The sequence below is a fragment of the Eriocheir sinensis genome, chromosome 21 (genome assembly GCF_024679095.1).
Source record: "Eriocheir sinensis breed Jianghai 21 chromosome 21, ASM2467909v1, whole genome shotgun sequence".
Lineage (NCBI taxonomy): Eukaryota > Metazoa > Arthropoda > Malacostraca > Decapoda > Varunidae > Eriocheir > Eriocheir sinensis.
Window position 1 is genome coordinate 9533029 of NC_066529.1, and position 26823 is coordinate 9559851.

General features: G+C 43.8%; 1 protein-coding gene across 5 annotated transcripts in view; it reads left to right on the plus strand.

The window, feature by feature from the left end:
- Positions 1–823: 823 nt before the first annotated feature.
- Positions 824–26823, plus strand: part of LOC127001633 (heterogeneous nuclear ribonucleoprotein U-like protein 1) — a 62892-nt gene continuing 36892 nt past the window's right edge. Inside the window, exons 1-5 of one of the 5 annotated variants that reach the window (XM_050866525.1) lie at positions 1206–1343; positions 8292–8375; positions 10491–10587; positions 14035–14286; positions 15180–18246. In XM_050866525.1, coding sequence (XP_050722482.1) covers positions 10500–10587; positions 14035–14286; positions 15180–17215 — 2376 coding nt within the window. In that variant the 5' untranslated portion in view covers positions 1206–1343; positions 8292–8375; positions 10491–10499 and the 3' untranslated portion in view covers positions 17216–18246. Of the gene's footprint in view, positions 1344–8291; positions 8376–10490; positions 10588–14034; positions 14287–15179; positions 18247–26823 lie in introns of those variants that run through there. The other 4 variants (XM_050866526.1, XM_050866527.1, XM_050866523.1 and 1 more) reach the window with 4 other exon arrangements.

Consider the following 26823-nt stretch of genomic DNA (forward strand, 5'->3'; position numbering starts at 1 on the left):
TATGAAGTCTATTGCACTTTGATAAGGCTATATTTAGCTAGTGGCCTCTGCTTTCCCATGTAATTTCTCCTTCACATTTTTGGTCTCCATTTAATAATATAAGTTTTTTGTCTACTATCCATTGTAATACTTTTTTCCGTTATCTAGTTAATTGTTGAGGCCCAAAAAAATCCACGTGTCCATTGAAATCTTCGAGGAGGATCATGGGTCATGATCGTTAGTTCTCCACCTTTCCTGTCATCTTTCTCGATGTATGAATGTATGTGTTGTATGTTGCTGTTGCTTTTATTCTTATCTCTGTTGAGTTTGTTTTGCTTTTCAAGTGTGGGAAGTCAGTTTTCTTTAGGTTGGTTAGCGTCTCTTTTCTTGCGGAGCATGACACTCCTATAGTCAATGTACCAAGTGAAGTCTCCTTGGTCTCTTTTCTCCTTGAGTTCATTCCCCAGCGCCAAAATTACGTTTTTTTTGTTTTCCCGCCCCGCTGCGGTGCACCCCGCCCGCCAACCACCTCACATCTCCGCGCCCCAAACTAGCGCCCTTAAAATACAGCATTAACGTACAAAAATACCCCTCTGGCGTAACAGTATTATAGTGAGGAAATATAAATTATTTACGGCAATGCCAATGAAAAGAAAAGTGTGTGAATAAACAGAAGGAAAAATCTAGAGATAGGAGGACCTACGAACCGATCAATACAAGTCAAAAGAAGGAGGATACTGATTTGAAAATTAGAATATTGAAGAAACAAAAAAGCATAAATTTTGGACAAAAAGAGAATATAAATGGAAAGAAAGGGGAAGAGGGAAAATAATGCCGTTGCAAAAGTGACGATGCCGACCTCGAGGCTCGAGCTGAACCGCGGGAAGGCAACGGGGCTCTAGAGGCTGTGGGCCCACAGCCTAACTAGCCCCATAAAACACCCACGAAGAAGAAGAAGGCCTTGGGGAAAGGCCGCTATTGTCCCGTAAATTTCCCGTCAAGGAAGTCCTAGCGGATGGGCAGCGACTCTCTCAGCCCCAGCATTGCCCTCCAAGCCCTCAAATGCACGAAAACCTTCCTGCAGAAGGCGGTCCAGCAGGGACACGTCTTCACGGCAGCAAGAGCCGCAAGCAACCTTTGCTTTAAAGGCCAAGGTCCCATGGCCTGACCAGCCCCCGAAACACAGAAGTTCTGTTGGAGGATGGAGGACCCCTTGGATCCGTTGGGGATGACTGACATGCCGGACCTAAGCAAGCTGAAGGTGGCAGAGCTTCGAGCTGAGCTGCGGGCACGCGGGCTGGACGATAAAGGCAACAGGCCGATGCTGGTGGAGCGGCTGCGGGCTGCCCTGGAGGAGTCAGCAGGTGAGGCAAGAGTAGTAGCTAGTCTAATGGAATGGCTCGAGTAACTAGAGCTTGTTGGGTAGGGAGTGGAGGGTTAATGATACTGATTGGTCAAGTTACTCATACAGATAATGTTCTGGAAGAGGCCTAAGCCTGTGGCTCCAGTTCAAAAGCCTGGTTCTCAATGTTCTCAATGCGTTGACTGCGTGTAGCGGTTATGTGTGCTCTATAGTTAAATTGGAGAATATTCACGAAAGTGTAGCCTAATTTTGAGATGCTAACTGGGATAATATTTATGAAACCTTAGCCATCTTTGGCAAAGTTATTACTTACATCATGGATTTCTTTTTGGTTCCTGAATGCAGTGCAGTAACAAGTGACTTCCAGAAAGGAGAAAGAATCCAATTCAGGGACTATTTATTGTTGAAAATAGGGGATAGTAATTCACGAAAGCATCGCCTCCTCTGGCGGCACTGTCGCCAGAGGAGGCGACGCTTTTGTGAATTATTATCCCCTATTTACAATAATAAATAGTCCCTGAATTGGATTCTTTCTCCTTTCTGGAAGTCACTTGTAACTGCACTGCATTTAGGGACCAAAAAGAAATCCATGATGTAAGTATTAACTTTGCCAAAGGTGGCTAAGGTTTTGTAAATTTTCCCCTGCTGACTGCTTATTTCTGGACAAAATTTGATGCTGTTTATCATGGAGATAGTATTTTTCTCCGGAAATTACTAAATGATTGACTTTTCAATGCCTTTTGTGGACCTACCGTCGCAGCCTCAAAATAGCTCGGAGAGAGGTTCAACTTGGACACCCATGGGAAATCGAATTTTTTGGGTGGGAGAGCGTATTTAAACTACTCCAACCGAACTTTACCTAACACCCCATGTACATGCGACTTATTTCTGCGAGGAAGTATTTCTCGCAACACCGGCTCGACCGCCACCGCGGCCGCCACCAGATGAGGCTACGCTTTCGTGAATATTATCCATTAAATCTTAGTTCCTGGCCCTCCCACACTTTATCAAGGCTTGATTCAAATTTTAGCACTGTTTCGGCATTTACCACCCACCCCGGCAAATCATTCCAGGTGTTGACGACCCTGTTTGAAAAAGCATACTTCCTGGTATTGAGCCTTGATCTTGTCTTAAATATCTTCTTTGTGTTTCTTCTAGTTATTTCATCCTCCCTCATCTTGAAAATCCCTCTTGTGCATTCTTGATCGTATTTCTGCATTATAATCTTGCACGCTTCAATCAGGTTGCCCCTGGATCTCCTGTAAGCCACGGTAGGCAGGTCCAGCTTCTTCAGTCTTTCTTTGTAGGGAAGGTCTTCTAGATGCGGTATCATTTTGTCAGCACGACACTGAACATTCTCTAAGGCCTCTATATTCTTTATCAAGTGAGGGCACCAGATCTGGTTAGCATACTCTAGATATGGCCTCACCAGAGCAGTGTACAAAGCCTTGAAGATGTTAGGGTCCAGATGTCTAAATGTTCTGATTAGTCCCACAATTCTTTTGGCCTTGTTAATCTTCTCAGCTAAATGGTCAGAGAATGTCAGCTTGTCATCTAGCACACCAATATCCTTCTCAGTGTCAAACATGGTGTACTCCCGATCCCCCGCATCTGTCCTGCCCATTCTCATGTGCTTACTCTTTTCTGGATGGAAACTAAACATCCATTTTTCAGACAAATGGCGTAGTTGATCTATATCCTCCTGCAGCTTGTCACAGTCCTCGGTGCCACCAATCCTCCTGAATATTTTGGCATGGTTTGGTTAGAAATCGGGGTGGGTAACGATCATGTGCACAAACAGTGGATTCCAGTAGTCCCAAACAGATACCTTGATGCAGAGCTACTGCTGGGTACTGACATACTCGGGAAGGCTCCTTTTCAATGGGACGGAAAATTGGACGAGATAGTATGGGGTAATGCTTCTTACGTCGTTGGTCACATAAGACGACAAAAGGGAAAGGTAGAGAGAATCCAAAGCATTCCCCCGCCACTAACACAAGGCGACATCACCAAAGGGGTAAATCTCACTAAGCCCATTCTTATGGAACCCTACCAATCACAATTTGTTCCTATCCCGGTGAAGGAAAACTCAAATACCACCTTGCTGGTTCATCCTCAACCCAGTGTAAGTCATAAAAGTTTACCTTTCTTAACTAAAGTAAATGATCAAAACACCATGTACCTTCCTTTCGTTTACAACACCAAAGGGGTAAAGGAATTTAAAACTGGAACGTTATTAGGGTCGTACGAACACCTCGACGATGAACCGAATCCTGTAAATGAGGAGGCTGGAGTTATCCGTAACACCCGGGAAATTCAGAATGATCTCCTCCCAACCACAGATCAGGTGAACACCCAACGTAGCAGATCAGAACGACTGACAAATAATAAAACAGTAGGAATGGAGCCACCCTACTCACGAACAAAGGGAAGAACTAAATTCAGCTATTCTAGATCACACTGAACTATTCATTCTTGATAAAAGTGAACTAGGTTTGATGACAGGCCCCCCCGCGAAAATTAATGTAGCCCACCCGAGACCAAGTCATGGCCCTAGATATTGTTACCCTGAGCAAGCCAAGAAAGTGATAGCCGAAATGTTACAAGACATGGAAGATAGGGAAATCATTGAAAAGTCAACGTCTGCACGGCTTTCACCCATAGTCTTAGTAAATAAACCTGATGGTAGTAAGAGGATGTTTGGACTACCGACATGTTAACACACATCTTAGCATTGATATTTATCCCTTGCCCAGACTGGAAGAACTAGTAGAACAAGCAGCGAGCCAGCAATTTTATGCTACCCTTGACATGCATGAGGCCTGTTTTCAGATTTTATTAGACAAAAACAGCAGGGACCTTACCACCTTCAGTGATGGTGTCATGTTGTATAGATTCAGACAACTACCATTTGGATTAAGCTGCTCCCCAGCGATTTTCTCTCACGATATGGCTACCCTTCTGTCTCCTCTGCTTAACCTGTGGGCTTCGGCTATGGGAAAACTGAACAGTGGCCAAGAAACGGCAACATTACACTGCATTTCGAGACTAAGAAAAGAGCATGGAACGTATATCAGAGTACTCCTCTCATAACCATAAAGCCATTAAAAATATTAACTTATGCTCAAACTCCATTCTTTTTGGGTGGTGTTTGTTACAAAATAAACAGTCTCATGACACGTGGCATCTAACCGAGAGTCGCTAATTGTCTACTTTAGAGAATTTGACAAGTGATTACTGTAGGGATAGCTAATTCAGTCTGCCATGACCTTACAGCACCACCTATGACAAATAAGCCCACCTCAAGATCAATCACCCACCACAATGACCCAGGGCATGCATTGTGGGTTGCTCTATGCCACCACCGCCTACAGTTAGCTTGAATTAGGCGTTTTGAGCCAAGCCCCAAATGGGGTCTGCCATTTCAGTGGACCGACTCGCGGTAGCCCAAAAAATGGGTCTGCCGACGCTGCCGGGTTAAAGAAGGCTGAATCAAAAACTATTTGGATGACTTAATCATTTGGGCCCCAGATTTTGCTACCCTAACAAGCCACCTGAGAAAGGTTTTTTCCCTGCTCACCAAGAATGGGGTCAATTTAAATTTAAGTAAATGCGAGTTCGAAAAAAGAGAAGTCACATTTCTAGGTTACAAAATCTTGAAAGAAGGTAGAAGAAGGTATTTGCTGGTGGTGCTAAACACTTGCTGCGAGCTCCACCCGCACTCAAATCTCCTGCGTATGAGTGTTCCAACAATATTTCTCACAACACAGGATTGCCAATTGAGTGGGTTCTCCACTAAATTTGATGGAAAATCACGTCAGCCCAGCACGGAAAATCTACGGACGAGCAACTGGTGGATGTTGTTGTCCAATATAGCGACATTTTTGCATAGCTTCACCTATCACATGACTGATATTTTGACCAAATAGTTGTAAATATTGCAGTTGGCAATACTGCCATCATCAAGAGATCTACAGTAGTTGCCTTACGGCTGACCGTCGCGCACATATAAACGTACGTCTTCACAGGCAACACCCCCTGAACGTACCTGTAGTTTTGCAGGAGAGGCTTACATTACCGAATCATATAGATCTTGGCATCCTCTTTCCAATGGTGTTTTTGTTTTTTAGCTGTGATGAATAGTTTTTGAGATATAGAGGTTAAAAGTGCGAGTACTAGCATCACTTGCTGGTGGTGCTAAAATCTCGCTGCGAGCGCCAGTCGCAGTCACAGCAAGAAAAAAACTCTGAACGTGCCTGTACGTTTGTAGGAGAGGCTTACATAACCAAATCTTATAGATCTTGGCCTCCTCTTTCCAATGGTGTTTTTGTTTTGTAGCTGTGATGAATAGTTTTTGAGATATAGCGGTTAAAAGAGATCCCCTTCCCCCGCTGGGGTGCCCGAGCGCACCTGAGGGGATAGTTTCGTTGCGAGCGCTTAGCAATGAAAGGGTTAACCTTTTCTTTGAGCGTGGGATGGGACCCGACTATCCCCTTAGGTGCAGTCAGGCACCCCAATGGGGGGTCTCTTTTAACCTCTGTATCTCAAAAACTATTCAGCCCAACTAAAAACACCATTGGAAAGAGGAGGCCCAAATCTATAGGAGTCGGTTATGTATGCCTCTCCTGCAAACGTACATGCACATTCAGGGAGTGATGAATGTGAACACTTATGTCAGTGCGTACAGGATGATCAGCCATACTGAGGGAACTGCGGACATCTTTCCTTGAGATTCTGGCAAGGTTGTATTGCCAACTGCAATATTTACAACTATTTGGTCAAAGAATCAGTCAGGTGATAGGTGAAGCTATGCAAAAATACCGCTACATTAGACAAGAACATCCACCAGTTGCTCGTCCATAGATTTGCCGTGCTGGGCTGATATGATTTTCCACCAAATTTAGTGAAGAACTCACTCAATTGGCAATCCTGTGTTGTGAAAAATAGTGTTGGAACACTCTAATACGCAGGAGATTTGAGTGCGGCTGGAGCTCACAGCGAGCGTTTAGCACCACCAGCAAATACGCCAAACGCTCGCTGCGAGCGTTTACCAATGAAAGGGTTAAGACACTCTTGCAGACTTTAAGTGCAGAATCAGCGAGATTTTTTAATTAGGAGGGTCAAAATCACGCCATATCCTGAGAAGGGCCACTTCTAGCTTGGGAATGGTTGAGGTGTCGAACTGGCGAAGTTTTCTTTTCATTATTGCCCACAAATTGTCAATAGGGTTAAGGTCAGGGGAGTTTTCAGGCCAATCATCAAAGAAGTCAACCTGACAGTCTCACAGCCATCCCTTCACACTCTTCGCTGTGTGGCAAGGTGCACCGTCTTGCATGAAAAAACTAGCATTAGCCTCTTGAAATGAATCTGATAAATGATCCATTAAGAGTTTTATGTAATTTTGGCTGTTTAGTCTAATGTTTTTGGTAATATTACAAAGTGTCCAACACCATCATATGTAAATGAGGCCCACGCCAAAAGAGTATCAGGGTATTTTGTTGTGCCGTGTGTGTGTACTTGGGGTGGTAGGGGTCACTCCCCTGGCGCCGGTACACCCTGCCTGTCCTGTTGCCACTCACAGAAAATGTAGCCTCATCACTCCACAATACTTGCCTCCACTTAGTAATGCCCCAACTACTATATTTCCTACAAAACTTGACTGTTTTGTTTTTGTTTTTTAGTAATAAGTGGTTTTGGCCTCGGTTTGTAGCTGCTGTACTTCAGGTCATCATGTGGGCTTCTTTGTACAGTCCTTAGAGACATCGCCAAGAACACACAGGTTCTTTTCTTTCAGTTCCTTTGCTGTTAGGCGAGGATCACATCACATTCTATTTCCCTTTTCATAACATTTAAAGTTCGTTGAGTAACTTTTTTTCCCCTCCCAGGCCGCGTCTTATGCACTGGGTCAGACGTCTCGCCACCATCCTTGAACCGCTTTACCCACCTATACAGTCCTCTGTCTAACACCAGTTATATTAACTATTTCTTTCATTGTTTTCCTGCTTTGTATAAAGCAACCGCAGATGCTATTTTATCGTCAGTAATAGGCGGTTTAGTAGCCATTCTTGGTTTAGGTGAGGGGATATGCAGCAATAACTTGCATGAAATGCCTCTTCATGTGGGCCATTATTTCCTCTCTCAGAGTTGACTCCATTATTTTACTAAATACACTTGTTAGGCTCACAGGCCTGTAGTTTCCAGGGTCGCTCTTATTCCCTTTCTTAAAAACTGGCGTGATGTGTGCAATCTTCCAATCTTCTGGGACTATTTCTTCTAATGAGCTGTTGAATATTATTCTCAGTGGAGCAAGCAGCTCCTTTGATAACTCTCGGGTGCATCCCATCTGGACCCGGAGATTTGTTTCTCTTCAATTTCTGCAAGACCTTCCTTATCATTTCATCGGTGATTTTTGTGTGTCAAACTTGGTACCTCTTTGGGTTCAGTGCTTGGCAGTTCCCCTTCTGGCTCAGTGACAAAGACATTGAAGAACTTGTCAGACAGAACCTTTGCTTTCTCCTCATCGCTTGACGTTTTAGCCAGCCTGTTGTCATCCATGTAGAGGTCTGCTATTCTTGATTTTGTTCTTGCTTTAGACGACACATACTTCCAGAAGACCTTTGGATTTTTTTTCACACACCTGGCGATTTCCTTTTCTTTAATCTTGGTGACATTTTGTGTTTTCCACCTTATTTGGTTGTTGAGCCTCCTGTATTGGGTTTCTACTTCTGAGTACTCTCCATCATGACCTGCCCCACCGTTTCTCCTCAGCTCTGCCAATCTTCCCCAGAGTGTCTGTTTCTTTTTTATTTTAGCCCAAAGTTTCCTAGTCATTGGTAGACTGTCATTGGTTCTCCTGTGTTGATTTTGCCTCCCTGTGAATTTTCCCTTTGGTATGCATTCATCGATGACCTCTTTCAATTTGTGGGCAAATTTCTCCCATTTTCTCTAGGGATAGGTCTGCTGACAGGTACTGGTCCCAGTTGATGTCAAGACTCCTCTTCGTGCAGTGGTAATCAGCCTTTTTGTACTTGTAGTAAGTACTTTTACCCCTGGCTTCCATGTCCCTGAGATCACACACAATATGTACACAGGCATGGTTGCTTCTTCCTAATGGGCTGCATAAATGTATTTCATCAATAATTGTTTCATCGTTACTGAACAGGAGGTCCAAAATGTTGCCCCTGTTGTCCCCTCTCTGCCTTGTGATTTCCTTGATGTTTTGGCTGAAGAAACAGTCTCGTATTTTTTCAATAAACATGGTAGAAAATCCCTGCAGTCCTTCCTCTGTGGTGTATTTTTCCCAATTTATGAGTGGCAGATTAAAATCTCCCAGCACTATTTTATAGGTAAAGTTCATTTCACTTATCTCTTGCAAAAGCTGTAATAGTCTTGTATTGTTGTCCACATTACTGCTGGGGCTCCTGTTCACAGATGTGATGATCAAACTTTTCCCACTGCCACTTTTCACCTCAACACTGCTTTGCTCACAATAGTTTGTACTTAGTTCTACATTATTGCACTTTATATCATCCCTTACATATACTAGTAATCCCCTTCCTTCTTTGGCACTCAGGTTGTACTCTATAATATCATATCCATCTAATTTGTACTCTTCTATGGCTTTCTCATATCTACAGTTCTTTGGTTTCACTTCCTGTAAGGCAATGATTTGTGGTGTATGCTCCATCAACTTAAATCTTTCCTTTAATTCTAGCTGTTTATCTGCGCTAAAAGTATCCACATTACTGAACAAAATAAATAGATTATTGCAACCTTCAATATGTACATCATTATTTACATGGTTTCCATTCTTGTTACTGTCTACAGTGTTTCCTCTTGCATTGGCCTCGCCCCTTTTGCTGGTTCCTCTGCTCTTGGCAGTATGCTTTCCCCTTTCTGTGTTGGTTGTTGAGCCTGCGTCCCCTCTCGCCCTGTCGGTTGTTGTTCCCTTCTCACTCTGGCTGCTGCCACTTTGGTAACCCGCCTTTTCCATGGGGGGCCCGTCACTCTGTGGTTTCCCTTCCCATTCTCCTCCAGGTTTTTTGCCTGTTTCCACAGAGCTGTTTCCTGATCTCTTTCCTTTTTTGTTAGATCATTTGCCACCCTTACATTTCTGTAAGTCTCTTTGCCTTGGAGGTTCCTTAGGTTTCTAAAAATTTCTGGTTTAGAGTGTGTCATTGAACTTCAAAAGCAGTGGTCTGCGATTATTATCTCTTTTCTTGCCAAACCTGAGTACTTTACAAATCATGTTTTGGGCAGAAATACCACATGTCTGCATCAGGTCTACTGCAAACTTTTTGTCATGGTCTATTTTTTCAAGGTTTTCACTTGAACTAGACTCAGGCACTCCATATATAACCAGGTTGTTTTCCCTGTTTCTCCTCTCATAGATTTCTCTCATCACAGTGTCTGGTCCTGTTCCCCTCTGGGATGCTCCTGCCTCATTTTGGTCAGGCCTTGGCCATGGTACATGTTGTGCAACCAACTTATTCTCTAAGCTTAATACCTTGGCTTCCAGGGTTCCCAACTTGCTTACCACCTCCTATGTCTCTGTAGACTTAGATTCTATCACTTCATTTAACTTCAAAGACTGCCTCCAGATGGCCCAGCCTGTGGTCATGCTCCTGTTGCTTACTTTGGTGCACTTCTACACAACTAGATATTTCTTCTAATGTCCCTGCTAGTGCCTCTTGCTTGTCACCATCTCATGTTGTTCATCAAGCTTTTTCACTTTACTATTTAGCTTAATACATCCCCTGGCACAAAAATTGCAGTGCCAGCTCAGCTGTTTTCCTGCTTCCTGCTTCACCATAAAGTTGTACACAGCCACTGGAATGTCTTCACATTTAATGTGAAACCGGATTTCACATATGTACCTCACATTCCACGGCTTTGTCTGTGTCCTTGACTTCCCTCTTGCATTTGCCACATCTTGCCTCTATCACTGACTCCATCATTGTTTGCCTCCTCCTGACCCGGTGTGGTGTCCGTCTGGTGGCCCGCCATACTCCCGCGTCCTCTTTGTCTCAGAATTGTCCTCACACACGCTATACTTGCCAGTTTTAATACTTTCCCACACTGCAGATGAGACTCATGCAAGTTTGAGTGCCAAACAAGTGTAAGAACATGCTTTTCTTTGATGTTCTAGGGCCAAAATATGATGAGCACGAACCAGACTGTCACACGCCACCGCAGCCAGTCAGGTCACATCCATTTTTGCATCCAAACACATCAGCATTTATACGGTAATTGTGGAGAGTCACTCTGCACCTCCAAAATATGATATTACGCCTCCATATTATAGTTAAGGGACGAAATACATGTCCCTCAACCATAATATGAAGGCACAGGTACTTGAAAGTAAAGAAAAAGTCCTAATCTCCTTCCCCTAACGATCTTGGGGGATCCGTGGGAAATCGGGGTTTTTGGATGGGGGAGCATATTTAATCTACCCCAACTGAACTTCACATAACCTCTAACAGAGGGGCTTTGACCCCCCTCCTAACCAGGGGGTGCTGTTCCCCTGGACCCCCCCACATTATAACCTAGGATGCTCAGTTACCATCCAGAAAAGAGTAAACACATGAGAATGGGCAGGACATATGCAGGGGGTTGGGAGTACACCATGGTTGATAGGATCACCACCACAAACACTGAGAAGGATATTGGTGTGCTAATAGATGACAAGCTGACATTCTCTGACCATTTAGCTGAGAAGATTAACAAGGCCAACAGAATTGTGGGACTATTCAGGAGAACATTTATACATTTGGACCCTAACATCTTCAAGGCTTTGTGCACTGCTCTGGTGAGGCCACATCTAGAGTATGCTAACCAGATCTGGCGGAAAAGAGGTGGGGAACTTTGCCTTCAGTTCATCGTTGCACTGCAGCTCCACCAACTCCATCTGCAAGTGGGCAGGGGCGTCGTCCACGAGGAAGTCCAAGGGGGCGGTGAAAAGCTTGAAGTCCGCAGCCAGCAGCCTGACTCCTGCGAAATGGGAGGCAAATTCCTCCCGCAGAGGCGACAACGACACCAACGCAAGTGTCCAGGTCCACGTCGTCAGGGGCACAAGCAGCAAGGCAAGGAAAATGCACAAACTGACCAATAGACAACTGAGCCTCCCATAAGAGCAGCTTAACCTCGAAGGCGGTGATGTGCGCGTGCATGTCTGTCACGAGAATGTCTTTGCCTTGCAGCTTCACACTGAGGGCGTTCAGGTACGTAGTGATGTCCGTGAGCAGGGCCAGGCGAGTGACCCATCGCGGATCGGAGAAGTGATCAGTGTGGGGAAACATGGAAGTGCAGGCAACGTAAAGCCTATTGGCTCATTACGAGGTTGCCCGCTTTGGTGAATTAATCTGCTCGACAGCCACTTGGGGCTTGGAGCAGATGAACGCATCTCGATGTTCAGTTTACTCCTGATGCAACGAAATGACGGTCGGTTCGATATTTGAAGGAGTTGATGGTAATCGCATTTACTACTTCTGAGGGAAAATTGTTCCAGTGGTGGATGACTCTGTTTGAAAAGAAACTCCTTCCAATGTCTGTGATACATCGACTCGACTGAATGGGTAAAGGAAGGTGGTGATCTGCTGCAGGTCGCACACACGGGACAGCATGGCCCCACGACTCAGCCAGTGGACCTCACAGAAGTAGTGCAGGTCGTTGTAGTGCATGTTCACCTCGTCCATCAGTACCTGGAACTGGCGGTGGTTAAGGCTGCAGGAGAGGATGGAGTTGACGACCTTCACTACGACAGACATGACATCAACGAGGTTGGCAGACTTGGCGCACAGGGCCTCTTGGTGGATGATGCAGTGCACCTTGTGGATGGGCTGAGTGTGTTCGGTGGCCTCACAGTGGCGCACTAGCAGCGAAGTGGCGCCCTTCTCCCCAATCATCGCCCGGGCACCATCAGTCGTCACGCACACAAGACGGGAGAGGTCCAGGGAGTGCTGCTCCACACACTGAAGCACGGCATCGAAGATGTCTTGCCCAGTGGTGGTGCCACGCAGCAGAACAAGCTGGAGGAATTCCTCACACACCTGGAGGTCAGCGGTGATCCCACGGATGAAAACGGCCAGCTGGGCCTTGCCCTTCGTCTCGGTGCTCTTGTCAAGAACGAGGGAGAAGGTGACGAGGGTTGAGCTGTGGGTCTTGAGTGAGTCGTGCACGTTGTCCGACCTCTCTATGCGACGACGAACGGTGCGGGACGAAAGGCTCACGTTCTCAAAGGCAGAACGTTGTTCTGGACAGACGGAGTCCACCACAGCGATGAGGCACTCCTTGATTAAGTCCCCATCCGCGAATGGCTTCATCCAGCGAGCAAGGAGGCGGGAGACCTCATAACTGGCGTGCGTCACTTTGTCGGCCTCAGCAGTCTAATTGCGGAAGTGTGAAGTTGTTTTCTGCAGGTTGCCTGACAGTCAAACGATGGCGTCCTTCCTCTCAGTGGCAGACATACCTAGTCTCAATGCGAAAGTCCATCAGACACTGGCGTCTGGCAGGATCCGAGAGCAGAGTTAGGTGCAGAGTTGCCAAACAGTATCTGCCGGCAGATGCTGTTTGGCAGAATTTATTTATTTTTTTATTTTTGGCTGGGGTTTCGCGGGCCAGATTGCAATATTAATGCCGAGCAGGGTGGCAGGCCGGACGTTAGGCCTTTGCAGGCCAAATCTGGCCCGCGGGCTGAAGGTTGTCCACCCCTGTGCTAAAGTAAAGGATGTCGCAACTTGTGCTGCCATTACCCAATGTGGAGTGCTGCTACTGCCGCAGACCGGGGGGGCCTGAAACCTCATCAATGGTTATGGGCTTGATGCTGCAGTTAAATGGGAGAAAGAAGCAGTTGTGGGTGTGTCATGTCTGTGGTTCCTTCGTGCCAGAAGTTCTCGTTTCACCACTGCGCGTGCACGGCCGACCCACCCATCTAGACTCTGCCCACATAAACACTTGGATCGAGTAACAACAAACAAACAAACACACACACACACACACACACACACACACACACACACACACACATGCATGCATGCATGCACCAGGCTCATTAGGAACCATGGCAGATGTTTCTGTAAAACAGAAATGGCTTTGCCATTTCCTAGAGTGTTAGAAGTTATTTAGTGAGTGGTTCATACAAACCAAACGTCATCATTGGCAAGAAAAGAGCAGTGTTCAAGACGATTGCTCTCTTCTTGCCAAGAGTTAGGTTTGGTTCATGTGGACACCTTTCCACCCAAAGGTGACTTCTCTTTTGACCTCTCATTCTGTTTTTTCTTTTGTTGGAGCAGTGTCTAGTGGACTATTTTTGTTGTTTTTGTTTGTTGCCCTTGAGCTGCCTCCCATGCTACCAAAAAAAAAAAAAAAGTATGGGAGAATGAAAACAGCAGAATTGAAAATGTCAGACTGCAAGCAATAAGTTTACCATACAAACTAACAGGTGATATGGATATGGCATGTAGAGTAGCATGTGGGTGCAGAAACATGAAAAAAAAGGGATAATTTCTTGTTACTTTTTTTTTATATATATACTGGCCTCACTGCTCCACAGAGTTTTTTTATTTTATTTTGCCCCTGATCTGATTTCCTTTATATGTAGGGTGACTATGTTATTAGGAAATTCTTGAAAAGAAACACGCCACATAGAGGGTTTACTGTATCAGGTATTGATCAGGTTACTTATCCCACAACAGGTGATTGGAGCAACTATGGTAATTGGTGGGACCTGGACATCAAAGAGGATGCTATCGAGATTAAAGAAGAAGCTCTCAATGTGAAGGAGGAGCCCTTAGAGACTGAGGAGTCTGAAATGACTGCCAGGCGGGGAGTGAAGAGGTCCCTTTCTCACTTTTGCCCTCCTGAGGCTGCCCAAGGGGCTAAAATAGAAAGCCTTGAGGTGAAGAATGAGCCTCAGTATTACGAAACAATGGTTTCCACGGATTGGCGTAAGTACATTTTCTACCATTTGTGATGTAAATTTCATGTCTTACCTCACTAAATCACTTTCCTTTAGGTTAAGCATTCAATAGCATTGCCAGTTATTTTCTTCTTCCCCATTCTACATGGGTTCACACAATGAAAATTTGCTTTAATGAAGATTTCATGTTGCTATAGTAGCACCTTCCCTAAATGAGGGCTGCATTGAGGCCAAGGCGGAGGAAAAGTTGTGTCCAGCGTTGCTATGTCTCCCAAATTCTCTCTCTCTCTCTCTCACACACACACAAAACCATGTTCAATATGTCCCTGCGACAAGGCATCGTCCCTTCGGATTGGAAGAAGGCTAACGAAACACCGATTTTTAAGAAAGGAGACAAAAAACTACCAGGTAATTACAGGCCCATTAGTCTAACTTCAGTTGTAGGTAAGCTACTCGAGACTCTGCGAGCATAATTAGAGACAATTGTGAGATACCTTGAAAGCCACTCATTAATTGGAGATTCATAACATTACTTCTTAAATTCCGCTAATTAGTGTTGCCTCTCTATCTTTGATGCCTTCTTCCCTTCCGCAGCCCGGCTGCACTCGACTCCCTACTCTAGTTCATCCCTATACTGTCCAAATCTGTTATGCAAGAGTTAAACAGTCTTCATTCTTTCATCTCCTTCACTGGTATACTCTGGAACAGCCTACAACTTGACATCTTTCAAGAGTGGATTATCAAGACACCTCTCCACCTGATATTGACCTCTCTTTTGGCCACTTTTCACTATCATATTATTGGAGCAGTGCTTTGTGGGTTTTTATGTTTTTTTGTTTTTGCCCTCGAGCTCTGCTTCCTTTGCTGTAAAAAAAAAAATAATAAAAAAATCATCCCGAGTAACAATCATTCTTTCCACAGGCACCAACCTCACTGCTTCTCTACCACACACAAGGCTGCAGCCACCACAACACCACACCACTCTTGATGGTGTAACTGCACCTGTCCCCTCACCTCCTGTCGACCCTCTACCCAGTATCTCAGGCAACCCACCCACCATACGTCTGCGCCCACGTCAGACAATACCCCCTGGAAAATACTTCAACATTTTGTTTCCTGCGGATGGAGATGGCGATGATGACAGTGAGAGTGACTTAGACACTGATAGCAGGGACTGTGGATGGACGGGTGAAAACAGCGTTGAATCTTCGTCAAGGAGTAATGTGGAGGAGCCTCTTCCCACTGCTGAGGACAGTGAACTGTTTGAAGACGAGTATGTTGAGGAGAGGCAAGATCCCTTGAGTGATCCCTTGGGCTTTCCGTTTCTGTGGCATGAGGCGTCAGATTTTGTACCACACCTGCACGAGTTTCAGAGTGATAGGAGTGGTATAACTAAAGACTGGCCGTGCAGCAACAAGGCAAGGGAGAGTGACTTTTTGCGTGCCTTCCTGGACAATGAGGTGATGTCATTCATTGCTGAGAAATCTAATCAATATTACCGTAGGGTGTCTCAGCACATGGATTTCATCTCCCCCAAGTCCAGGATGAAGCATTGGGTTGACACAACGCCCAGGGAGCTTATGGTTTTTCTCGCCTTGATCCTGGTTATGCCACTTTGCAAAAAACATGTTCTCCAGCATTACTGGCGCAATGACCCGATCATCAACACACTTTTGTTCAGAAAGTATATGACTCGGGATAGATTTTTATTGCTGCTAAGTTTTTTATTTTTTGCAAATATGGAAAACTACAGCCGCAATGACCGTATTTGGCAGGTGAGAGAAATATTTCCTATGTTTCTTTCACGGTACAAGAAGTATTTCTATCCCTACCAAAAGATGGTAGTCGATGAGTCACTACATTTATACAAAGAACGCCTCATCTTCAAACAGAGTATCCCTTCTAAAAGATGTCGCTTTGACATTAAACTTTTTGTGCTGTGTGATTGTGTTACAGGAATCGTGGTTGACATGATTGTGTACACAGGCACAGATGTTAATATACCAAATGTTAGCAAGAATGATCCTTTGGGCCTATCTGGTGCCATCATCAAGAAGATAATGGCACCATATATGGGTAAAGGTCATATTCTTTATACTGATATTTGCTATACCAGCCCTGTTCTATGTCAGTTCCTACATGACAACAACACGGGGTCATGTGGAACTGTACAAACGAACAGGGCGTTTATGCCAAAGTTCCGTGGACAGAAGACTCGTATTGATGACCCTAGTTCAGATGACACAGATCAAGAAAATAATGGAGAGACTCAACAAGACAGATGCAGAAAAAGATGTAAGAAGAGTAACCTTTTTGTTCAGAGGGAAAAGTCAGGCAATGTGTTGGCTATCAAGTGGTATGACAGGCATCCTCTCCACCTACTCTCCACCATTCACCAGGGTGACATTGTCAACAGCGGCAAAGACAAAAGGACGAAGAAGGCAGTCATGAAGCCTGATGTAGTGATAGACTACACTAAAAATATTCGCTTGGTGGACAAGTCTGATTGTCAGATAAGTAGCGTTGAGTGTTTGCGAAAGTCTACCCTGTGGCACCAAAAATTCTTCTTCCACATGATAGACATAACAATGCTCAATGCATACAATTTCTGGCTAGTCAGACATGCAATGGACCCTACCAAGAAGCTGAAATTGCGAGAATTTGTATATAAAGTGGTTTACCAGCTTCTTGAAGATTTTGGCCAGCCGACAAGCAACATCAAAGGCCCCCGCCATGCCCCTCAGCCAGACAGAGTAGTAGAAGGGTTTGATCGCCATAAACCTGTTTACACAGATGTGGTGGATGGACAGAGGGAGCGCTTGGACTGCTATGTCTGCAAAAACACTATGAGACGCCCCCAAAAGTGTTCTCTTGTCACCATCAAGTGCAGTGGGTGCAATGTTGGCTTGTGTCCAGTGGATTGCTTCAGTGACTACCATAGACTAAAGAACCTCTGAGGGAAAAATATGTATGCAAGGTATAGGTATAAGGTGTATATAATGTATAGTACAGTAATACCTTTGTTTACGAGTGCCTTAGTTTACGAGCGTTTCGATTTATGAGCAAATAAAATTCACTAAAAATGCCTTGGTTTATGAGTGGTGACTTGGTGTACAAGCATCCTGTTTGTACAAGTTGAAGATGCGAGCGTGGGTCCCCTCTGTTTGCTGCAAGATGAGAGCGCTCAGAGTGGAAAAGAATGGGAATGGGGTCTCAAGCTGGTGTCACACTATGCCTTTTTCTTCCAACCATATTGGCGGTAGGCGCAACCAGCAACTCCAACAACTTGTCTAGGTGTGCATCACACACGACCAAGGTCAGTTGCCCATGTCCTCAACGTAAACAAACCAGTCGCCCCATATCCTCATGGCGCCGTTTGCAAAAGTAAGGGCTGTCGTGGCTTGTGCTGCTGTTACTCAGGTTATGGACTTGTTGCTACATTTAAATGGAAGGAAGAAGCGGTTGTGGGTACGATCATGGCTTCAAAGATGGGAGGACAGGAGTGTTTACCTAAACCAACAACTTGCTCTTGGTTGGGCACACGGGCAACTGCCGTTGCTCCTAGCTCCAATGGTTGGAGGGAATCAGGGTAATGCCCGGTGTGACGACACCTTCAGTCCACGTTGTACACTCGCAGAGGTAGCACCCGTGCGCTCGTGTCTGCTTTCGTTTGTGCTCTAGTGTGCGATCTTTGTGTTTGCAGCACTATATTATTTATATATTATAATATACTATTTATATTTATGTTAGTATACTATGTTATTTATATTATTTATCATTGCTATTTGTGAGTAAAATTACTTTTATTCTATATAAAATAACATGTAAAATGATTTTTGTTAATATTTTTGGGGATATGGGATGCATTAATGAGATTCACATTAATTTGTTTAAATGGGGAAATTCGTTTTGTTTTTTGAGCAAAATTCCGGAATGAATTAAATCCGTAAACTGAGGTATGACTATAAATAAAATTATATTATCAGTATCACTATTTTCCATTAGCCCTTTTGTGTATATCAATTTACTGCAAGTCTGTATCGATTATTTTATAGCTGGTAAATACACTGAATGTTGCATTACCTGTAGCTGTAACCTAGGCCTATAGGAAGTGCACAGATCAGATAAGATGTTGAAGGACTGTGATGGTCTAGCAGACCCTCCTTGCCCTGGCAGTGTCCTGTGATGATGAGCAAACACTTTTGTCAGTTGATGTTTTTGTTTTGATGTGGGAGTTGCCAACTCCAGGGTGTTTGGTTAGTTATGTTCATGAGGTAATAAAAATGTTGAAGTAAAGCCAGTAATCCATACACTATATTCCAATATGAGGCTTAACCCTAGATTACTATCATTGTTGGACTAACGTGGTTACTATCAATGTCCGGAATTCCGGATAAACTTGGCGGGCTTGAAAACACATAGGAATGGTACAAAGTTTAATTACAAAATTTTTACTCAAACTAGAATACATTCTTAATTCTGTGACATATAAACTTAACATTACAAAAAAGTAAAAAAAAAAAAAAATGTGAAACTAAAATTACGCTACATTTGCCTAATGAAGGCACCACTGCCAGGCAGCGTTGGCTGATTGCGTTGAGTTGTGCCACACGTGGAGTTCACGCGTCCCCCGAAATGTTCCAGCCTCGGAAGCCCTTAGGCCTGTACATACCTAAGCTACTGTGGTGTCTTGTCATAAGATTTTGCGTTAGAGACCATAAGTTTGTGCATAAAACGGTGATTAAACCATAAGAAAACCACATTTTTTTGTCGTTCAATATTTATATTTGTTTCAAAACATGCAGAATGAAAACAATATAAACACATGACACAGTATGAACACCACATAATGAAAAACAGTATATACTGTTTACAAAGGTTCTTGTAAACAGCGCTGTCATTCATTATGTGGTGTTCATATTGTGTCAGGAGTTTAAAACAAACATTAAAAAAAAAAAACATCGCAAGCGGAGAAAAAACGTAAGATTTTCAACTTACGCCGTAAGACTTGAAAATCACCGAAATTACGTAAGACGTACGCAAAAAACGTAAGACTTGACAGGTATGCCTGTATTATACTTGATGTCATAATTACTATCGTTGTCCGGAATTCCGGACAATTGGGAATAGTTCAGGTATTACAGTACCCTCTCGAGTTTCGCTCTTAATTAGTCCTAAATTCTCACCATCCCAACTTTCGCGCATTACCGCCCTGCGTTTCACGCTGCTTTGACATCATGCGTGCTGCCTTAAGGGGGGCGGCTACGGGGTATTTTTGGCCGAATATTTTTGAAATCTGAGAAATTCTTTTTCTTCGCTCACTGTGGCCGAGATAGCCTAAATTATCAAGTGGTAAGGTTTGTTTTGGTCAAATTAAAAGCCATGTTTAAATACGTTGCGTCAGAGGCCTGAGTCACGCGGTTACACACGTGGTGTCATTCAATGCTTATATACGCGTAAATTTTCAATAAAAATGATTTCTTCTTTATGAATCTGCATCACTGGGCATCATCTCAATCGGACAATTATGAAGGGCATGACAGGGTAAATGCAAAAAAAAAGATTTTTTATTTAGATTTTTTTTCAAATGGCCATAGAAAACGGGATACAGAGCGGAGAAAATCAAAGTGAAAAAAAAATTAAAAAATTTTCTCAAAGATAAAAGCAAAATCAAACATTGGTAATTTTTCAAAGTGATTGACTTAAAAATAAAGCCTGTGAAACAAATTGAAAAAAAACAAACAACATAATAAAATTTCAAGGCTATTGGACCTACCAAAAGAGCTGTAGGGGGGTAGTCGCCCCTTAAAGGCGGTGTCACACTGGTTGTTTTTACGAATGGAAAACGATTGTAGGTACGTGGCTACCAGAAAAAATAGGTTCGTCCAACAGTGTCCCGCGGGCGACGTTCTTGAAATTTACCCAGTTCTCTGTCGAGTTTTAGGTAAACACTCCTGCCCTCCCATCTTTGAAACCATCCATAATCGTGCCCAGAACCGCTTTTTCCTTCCATTTAACTGCAGCAACATGTCCATAAAGGCGGCTTTACACCTGGCAATTCCTGGGCGGCAATACAGCCGCGACGATCTAGCGGCTAGACCAGCTGGGTGCTCTCGGGAGCATGTATGTTCACACTAGGGAAGAGCCGCCGGGAGCATCAAGACGTAAACTGCTAGTAAATGCAAGGGCATGAATTCATCCCAGACACCCAAAAAGGCTACTACCATATCTTGAAACCACAATGAGTTTGGTCCATTAGCCTAATATTGTAGAAATACCTTAAATAAACGAGTTTTATCATAAGTAGTATTGATTGATTGATTGATTGTTGCATTTAACAACAAAGGAGAAGGGAGGAACATGCCATCCCAACCCCCAGGCATTACATAGTGTGATTATATAATACACGAAAATAATCATTCCTTACCTCCTTCGATATCTCGCAAAGAGATAAACATTTCCATTGCCGCAAACTGCCTCTCAGTTGTTTTGTTTTTTCTGTGCTTTTTTATTTAGAGCTTTTCTTGGGTCCCACAAGTGTCGATGCTGCCTAGCTACTTCCTCTAGCAATGCCACCTCGGCCTTCCGGCTCCAAATCTTGTTATCTGCATCTGTCATTTCTTGTTTTATTGGAGCCGACATGTTGTTTACCCAGTCGGCAATACAAGCTAGACGGACACGCTCAGCTGCAGAGAACTTGCCGCGAGAAGGGCTCCCAGACCCAGACCCAGACCAAAAATGCTGCCGGCAGCACGTCGCAGCTGTATTGCCGACTAGGAATTGCCGTGACAGCCCTTTAGCAGACGACGCCATGTGGATTACGGGGCGACTGCCTTGTTTACGGGCAACCGAACTTGGCCGTGTGTGACGCACACCCGGAAAAGTTTGGAGTTGCCGTTTGCTCCTTCCGCCAATGCGATTGGAGGAAAGAGGCCCAGTGTGACACCAGCTTACGGACAACCGACAACTCGCTCTCGGTTGGGCGCCGTAGCTCCAACGGCTGGACGAAATTGGTCAGTGTAACACCGTAATATCGCGTATAAGTGGAAAAAACGTGTAAATTAAACATTTATTTGGATTTTGGACCCCGCGTTATTTTAAAAAGCGCGTAAACCAAACTCGCGTAAATCGCGAGTTACCTATAGATTTATAAACTATTGATTAAAATGGAAGAAGTAGACAATGAGGAGTTTCTACTAAGAGAAGGAAGAAACGTCAGCAACACACGAGGGCACAGTAAAAAGTTGAGGAAAGGAAGATGCTTGAGAGACATAAAGAAATATAGCTTCCAACAAAGAAACAAAAGAGGTTTGGAACAGACTAAGTGAGGATGTAGTACTCGCGTAAATCGAGAGTTACCCAGGTAACTCTCGATTTACGCGAGTATTGTGTCCTTGAAGAGGTCGCGTAAATCAAAAACAATGTAAATCAAACAAGAGGTAGGTTTCTATCGAAAAATAAATATTCACTTCATTCAGTGGAGAGAGAGAGAGAGAGAGAGAGAGAGAGAGAGAGAGAGAGAGAGAATATCCATATAACCGAGATATCCACTCAGGCACTCAGTCTCAGCCTCACTCGTGTGAGGAAGAAATGAGGGACACCTTGAGCGACTGGCTAGTATTGGTACCGGTACCGAGCAGTGTGGTACCGGTACCGAGCAGTGTGGTACCGGTACCGTACCGTATAGCTGGTATCGTTAGTACCGGTACTGGTACCGGTACCTGTCCACCCCTATTGATGAGTAGCGTGGCAGCGTGGGTACTGTATTGTTGTTCAAATGGCGCGCGGGAAAAACTGAGCTCAGCAGTGTGGCCGCGGCGCCGTGTGAGTCCAGTTGCCTGAGACATCTGGTGGCCACTCCATAAAATATCGCGTATAAGTGAAAAAAAACGTGTAAATTAAACATTTATTTGGATTTTGGACGCCGCGTTATTTAAAAAAACGCGTAAACCAAACTCGCGTAAATCGATCCATTCCGATTTCATGTCCTTTCCACTGTTCTCACCTCTCTTTCCCTTAAATACCTTTCCATCCAGTTCTTCATTTTCCCTTTCAAACCTCCTTTATTTTCCAGCTTTCATAGTAATCTTGTGTGTGGAACTTCATCAAAAGCCTTCTTCAGGTCCAAGTACACTTGTGGTTCATTGAATTGTGATTCTTTTGTAAAAACTTGCTGGAAGCTCGATCTTGTTTAGCAGCTCAGTCATGTCTTTAGGATCTTCAATTATCTTATTTCCATCTGTCAGTCTTTCTATTTTTCCCTTGGTTTGATTTTTCCATTCATGAATCTTTAAAACAGCTTAGGTTCTTCCTTGCACTTTTTGACAATATCATTTTCGTATTCTTTCTCCTCTTCTCCTTATTTTCACGTATTCATTTCTTGCTATTTTAAAATCTTTATTTCCTTGACTCTTATTATTTTTCAATCTCTTCCACGCTTTGTCTCTTTTCTCCTTTGCATCTGCACATCTTGCATTAAACCAATCCTTTTTTCCTTTTTCTTTGGATTTATATAATGGTACATACATGTATTTCATAACTCTGGTTTCATACTTCTCTACATACTACATTGTGAGGCTAGCCCTCATGGTTTACTTCTTTGATGCAATTTTGCAGTGGATGGGTGTGTCCAACAGAAACAAATGTTCAGGAGTAAAAATATCTTACCTTTATCTGAGCTAGTGCACTTTCTGCGAAAGAGGACTCGATCGCGCTTCCGGGACAACCCTGGGTAAAACCGGCAACCTTATCCCACATCTGGATATAATGAATCCAGGCTGCACTAGAAATTTCGAACCCAATGAAGGAGGATGGATTATACCTGGCAGCCACGTAACGGGAATGAGAGAGAGAGAGAGAGAGAGAGAGAGAGAGAGAGAGAGAGAGAGAGAGAGAGAGAGAGAGAGAGAGAGAGATAATGAGAATAAGAGAATGAGAATGAGAGAGAGTATGCGAGAGAATGAGAATGAGAGAGAGTATGCGAGATAATGAGAATGAGAGAGAGTATGCGAGAGAATGAGAATGAGAGAGAGAATGATCGAGAATGAGGGAGGGAATAAGAATAAGTGAGAGAAATGTAGTGCTGCGACTAGCCTGATGGGCGAGCCTCCCATAACTCCCTTTGCACCTCTTTGGCCGACTGATTAAGGAGTGGCTCCCCGTCTCGCTGGTCCCGGGTGCGATCCCCGGCGCCGGTAAAACCTTTCCTTGTTTGGATTAATTTCTCGTGTGTTTCGTTACACGCAGAGGTCGTGTTGGAGCGTAGAAAAGAGAAAATTCTGGCATTTCTCTGGTAGCAAGGCGGTGGGCATCCTCTCCTGTGATTCTGGTGTCTCCCCGAGTGGGTAACAGGTAGAGTGATGGCCCATGCTCTCCGAAGTTTATAGAAAATGGGAAATCTCAGCACAACATAAATTAATCTTCATAGTAATGGGGAGCCGTGTAGTGCGGCGACTAGCCTGGTGGGCGAGCGTCCCATAACTCCCTCTGCGAGGCGGGTACCTCGATCTTTGTCTGACTGATTAAGGAGTGGCTCTCCCGTCTGGCTGGTCGCGGGTTCGATCCCCGGCGCCGGTAAAACCTTTCCTTGTCTGGATTAATTTTTCGTGTGTTTCGTTACACGCTGTGGTCGTGTGGGAGTGGAGAAAAGAGGAAATTCTGGCATTTCAGAAAAAGGGAGAAAATGAGAATGAAAATGAGAAAGAATGAGAATGAAAATGAGGGGGAATGATAACGAGAATGAGAATGAGAGAGAGGTAATGAGAAGGATAATGAGAGAGAGAGAGAGAGAGAGAGAGAGAGAGAGAGAGAGAGAGAGAGAGAGAGAGAGAGAGAGAGAGAGAGAATGAAAATTGGAGAATAAGATTGAGAGAGAATGAGAATGATAGAGGGAATGAGAATGACAGAATGAGAGAGAGGGAATAAGAATAAGAATGAGAGATCAAGAGAGAAAATGAGAATGAGTGAGAGAATGAGAATGAGGAAGAATAAGATGAGGGAGAATAATAATAAGAATGCGTGAATGAGAATGAGAGAGGTATAATGAGAATAAGAGAGAGAGAGAGAGAGAGAGAGAGAGAGAGAGAGAGAGAGAGAGAGAGAGAGAGAGAGAGAGAGAGAGAGAGAGATTTTTTACATAGATTTACATAGAAAATCAGACCACACAGACCCCATGGTCCAGACTTGGTGGTCTGTCCTTAAACCTAAGTGATTTTACATTAATCATAAGACTCCAAAACGTTGCATTTCTACTCTAGTTGATATTAAGTTGAAGGAAGTGACGGTCGAGCTTATTTTTGAAGGAGTCAATCGTGTTACACTGGACCACTGATGATGGGAGCTTATTCCATTCTCGCACTACAATGTTGGTGAAGAAAATTTTGGTGCAGTCTGAATTTACTTGTCTACATCTGAGTTTTACGCCATTGTTCCTCGTGCGCAAAGTGTCATCGATCATAAACAATGTTGATCTGTCTACATTCGTGAAACCATTAAGTATTTTAAAACATTCGATCAGTTTTCCTCGGAGGCGACGTTTCTGAAGAGAAAACATGTTAAGGGGAGAAAGCCTTTCTTCGTAGGATTTGTTGCGCAAGGAAGGGATAATTTTCGTTGCCTGACGCTGAACACCTTCTAATTTAGCAATATCCTTTGCATGATGGGGAGACCAAAACTGTACCGCATATTCCAAATGGGGTCTGACTAAACTGTTGTAGAGCGGGAGTATTACATCTTTATTCTTAAATAAAAAGTTTCTTTTAATGAAGCCCAACATTCTGTTCGCTTTATTTGCTGCATCGATGCATTGCTGTGAGAATTTGAGGTTTGACGCGATTTTGACCCCCAAGTCCTTGACGCATTGAACGCTTTTGAGTTTAACGCCGCGCATTTCGTAATCGAACTTCTTATTCCTCGTTCCAACTTGAAGGACCTGGCACTTGTCTACGTTAAAGGGCATCTCCCATCTATCCGACCAAGCTGAAATTTTGTGCAAATCCTCTTGGAGGCTTTGCCTGTCTTCGTCAGTGAGAACCGAGTTACCAATCTTTGTGTCGTCTGCAAATTTACTAATGCGGTTACTGAGTCCAACATCCACGTCGTTGATGTAAATAATGAAGAGCACTGGGCCAATAACCGAGCCCTGAGGGACGCCACTAGTGACCGGCGCCCACTCTGAGTTAAATCCGTCAATCACTACTCTTTGTTGTCTGTTGCTCAACCAATTCGCGATCCATTGGTTTACTTGACCGTCAATACCTATTTGCTTTAATTTGTAAAGTAATTTATGATGCGGGACTTTATCAAACGCTTTCTGTAAATCAAGATAGACTACGTCCAGTGATTTGGTTACGTCATAAACAGTGAAGAGGTCGTTATAAAAGGTTAATAGATTTGATAGGCAGGATCTTTTGTTTCGGAACCCATGTTGTGAGTCCCCAATTAATGAGTGGCTTTCAAGGTAACTCACAATTTTGTCTCTAATTATGCCCTCAAGTTGCTTACCTACAACCGAAGTTAGACTAATGGGCCTGTAATTACCTGGTACTTTTTTGTCTCCTTTCTTAAAAATCGGTGTCACGTTAGCTTTTTTCCAATCTGAAGGGACGATGCCTTGTCGCAAGGACATATTGAATACGGTTGTGAGGGAGGAGAGTATTTCGCTCTTTGTTTCTTTCAGCAGAGTTGGATATACCTTATCAGGTCCAGGACTTTTATTTGTTTTAAGTGATTTGAGGGCTCTAAGGACTTCATCGGGTTTTATTTCAAAGTTAGACAATGCATGCTCAGGATTTACATTAGTACTGGTGTTGTTGGTGGTGGTGGGAGGACTGTTATTATTAAACACCGAGGAAAAGTAATTATTTAATAGATTTGCAACGTGTTGGCTGTCAGTCACTAGTGCACCGTCGCTGTTTGTTAAAGGTCCAATTCCACTTCTGATCGCCTTTCTGTTGTTTATGTAACTGAAGAAGGGTTTCGGATTATTTTTACAGTTGGCTGCAATATTTTCTTCATATCTACGCTTTGCCTGACGCACTAATCTGTTTATTCGTCGCCTGGCATCATTGTAAAGTCTATAATGTTTTCGGGCGTGCTTTGCTCTTTCTTTAACCTGTAAGACAATTTTTTCTCCTTGACTGAGTATTTAATTTCGCTATTAAACCAAGGTGGACTTTTATTAGTGTTAATTCGCTTCTCGCACAAGGGGACAAATGTGTCCTGCTGAGTGAGTAAGTGATTTTTAAAGTTTAGCCAGGTGTCCGCCTCTACATTGCCGTCATCTGATAGTTGCATATCTATTAGTTTTCGTCGGATTTCTACGAAGTTGGCTCTTTTGAAATTGGGCACCTTTACTTTATTTTCAGTCACCGATGTATGAGCTCTAATGTCAACGCGCACTAGTTTATAATCGCAGGAACTCGAGGTGTTCTCCTACCGTGACATTACTGACTAGGCTATCTTGGGTCGCTATAACAAGGTCAAGTATGTTATTTTGTCGAGTTGGTTCAGAAACCATTTGGCTTAGATAATTTTCCTCTAGAAATTCGATCATTCTATGGGACTC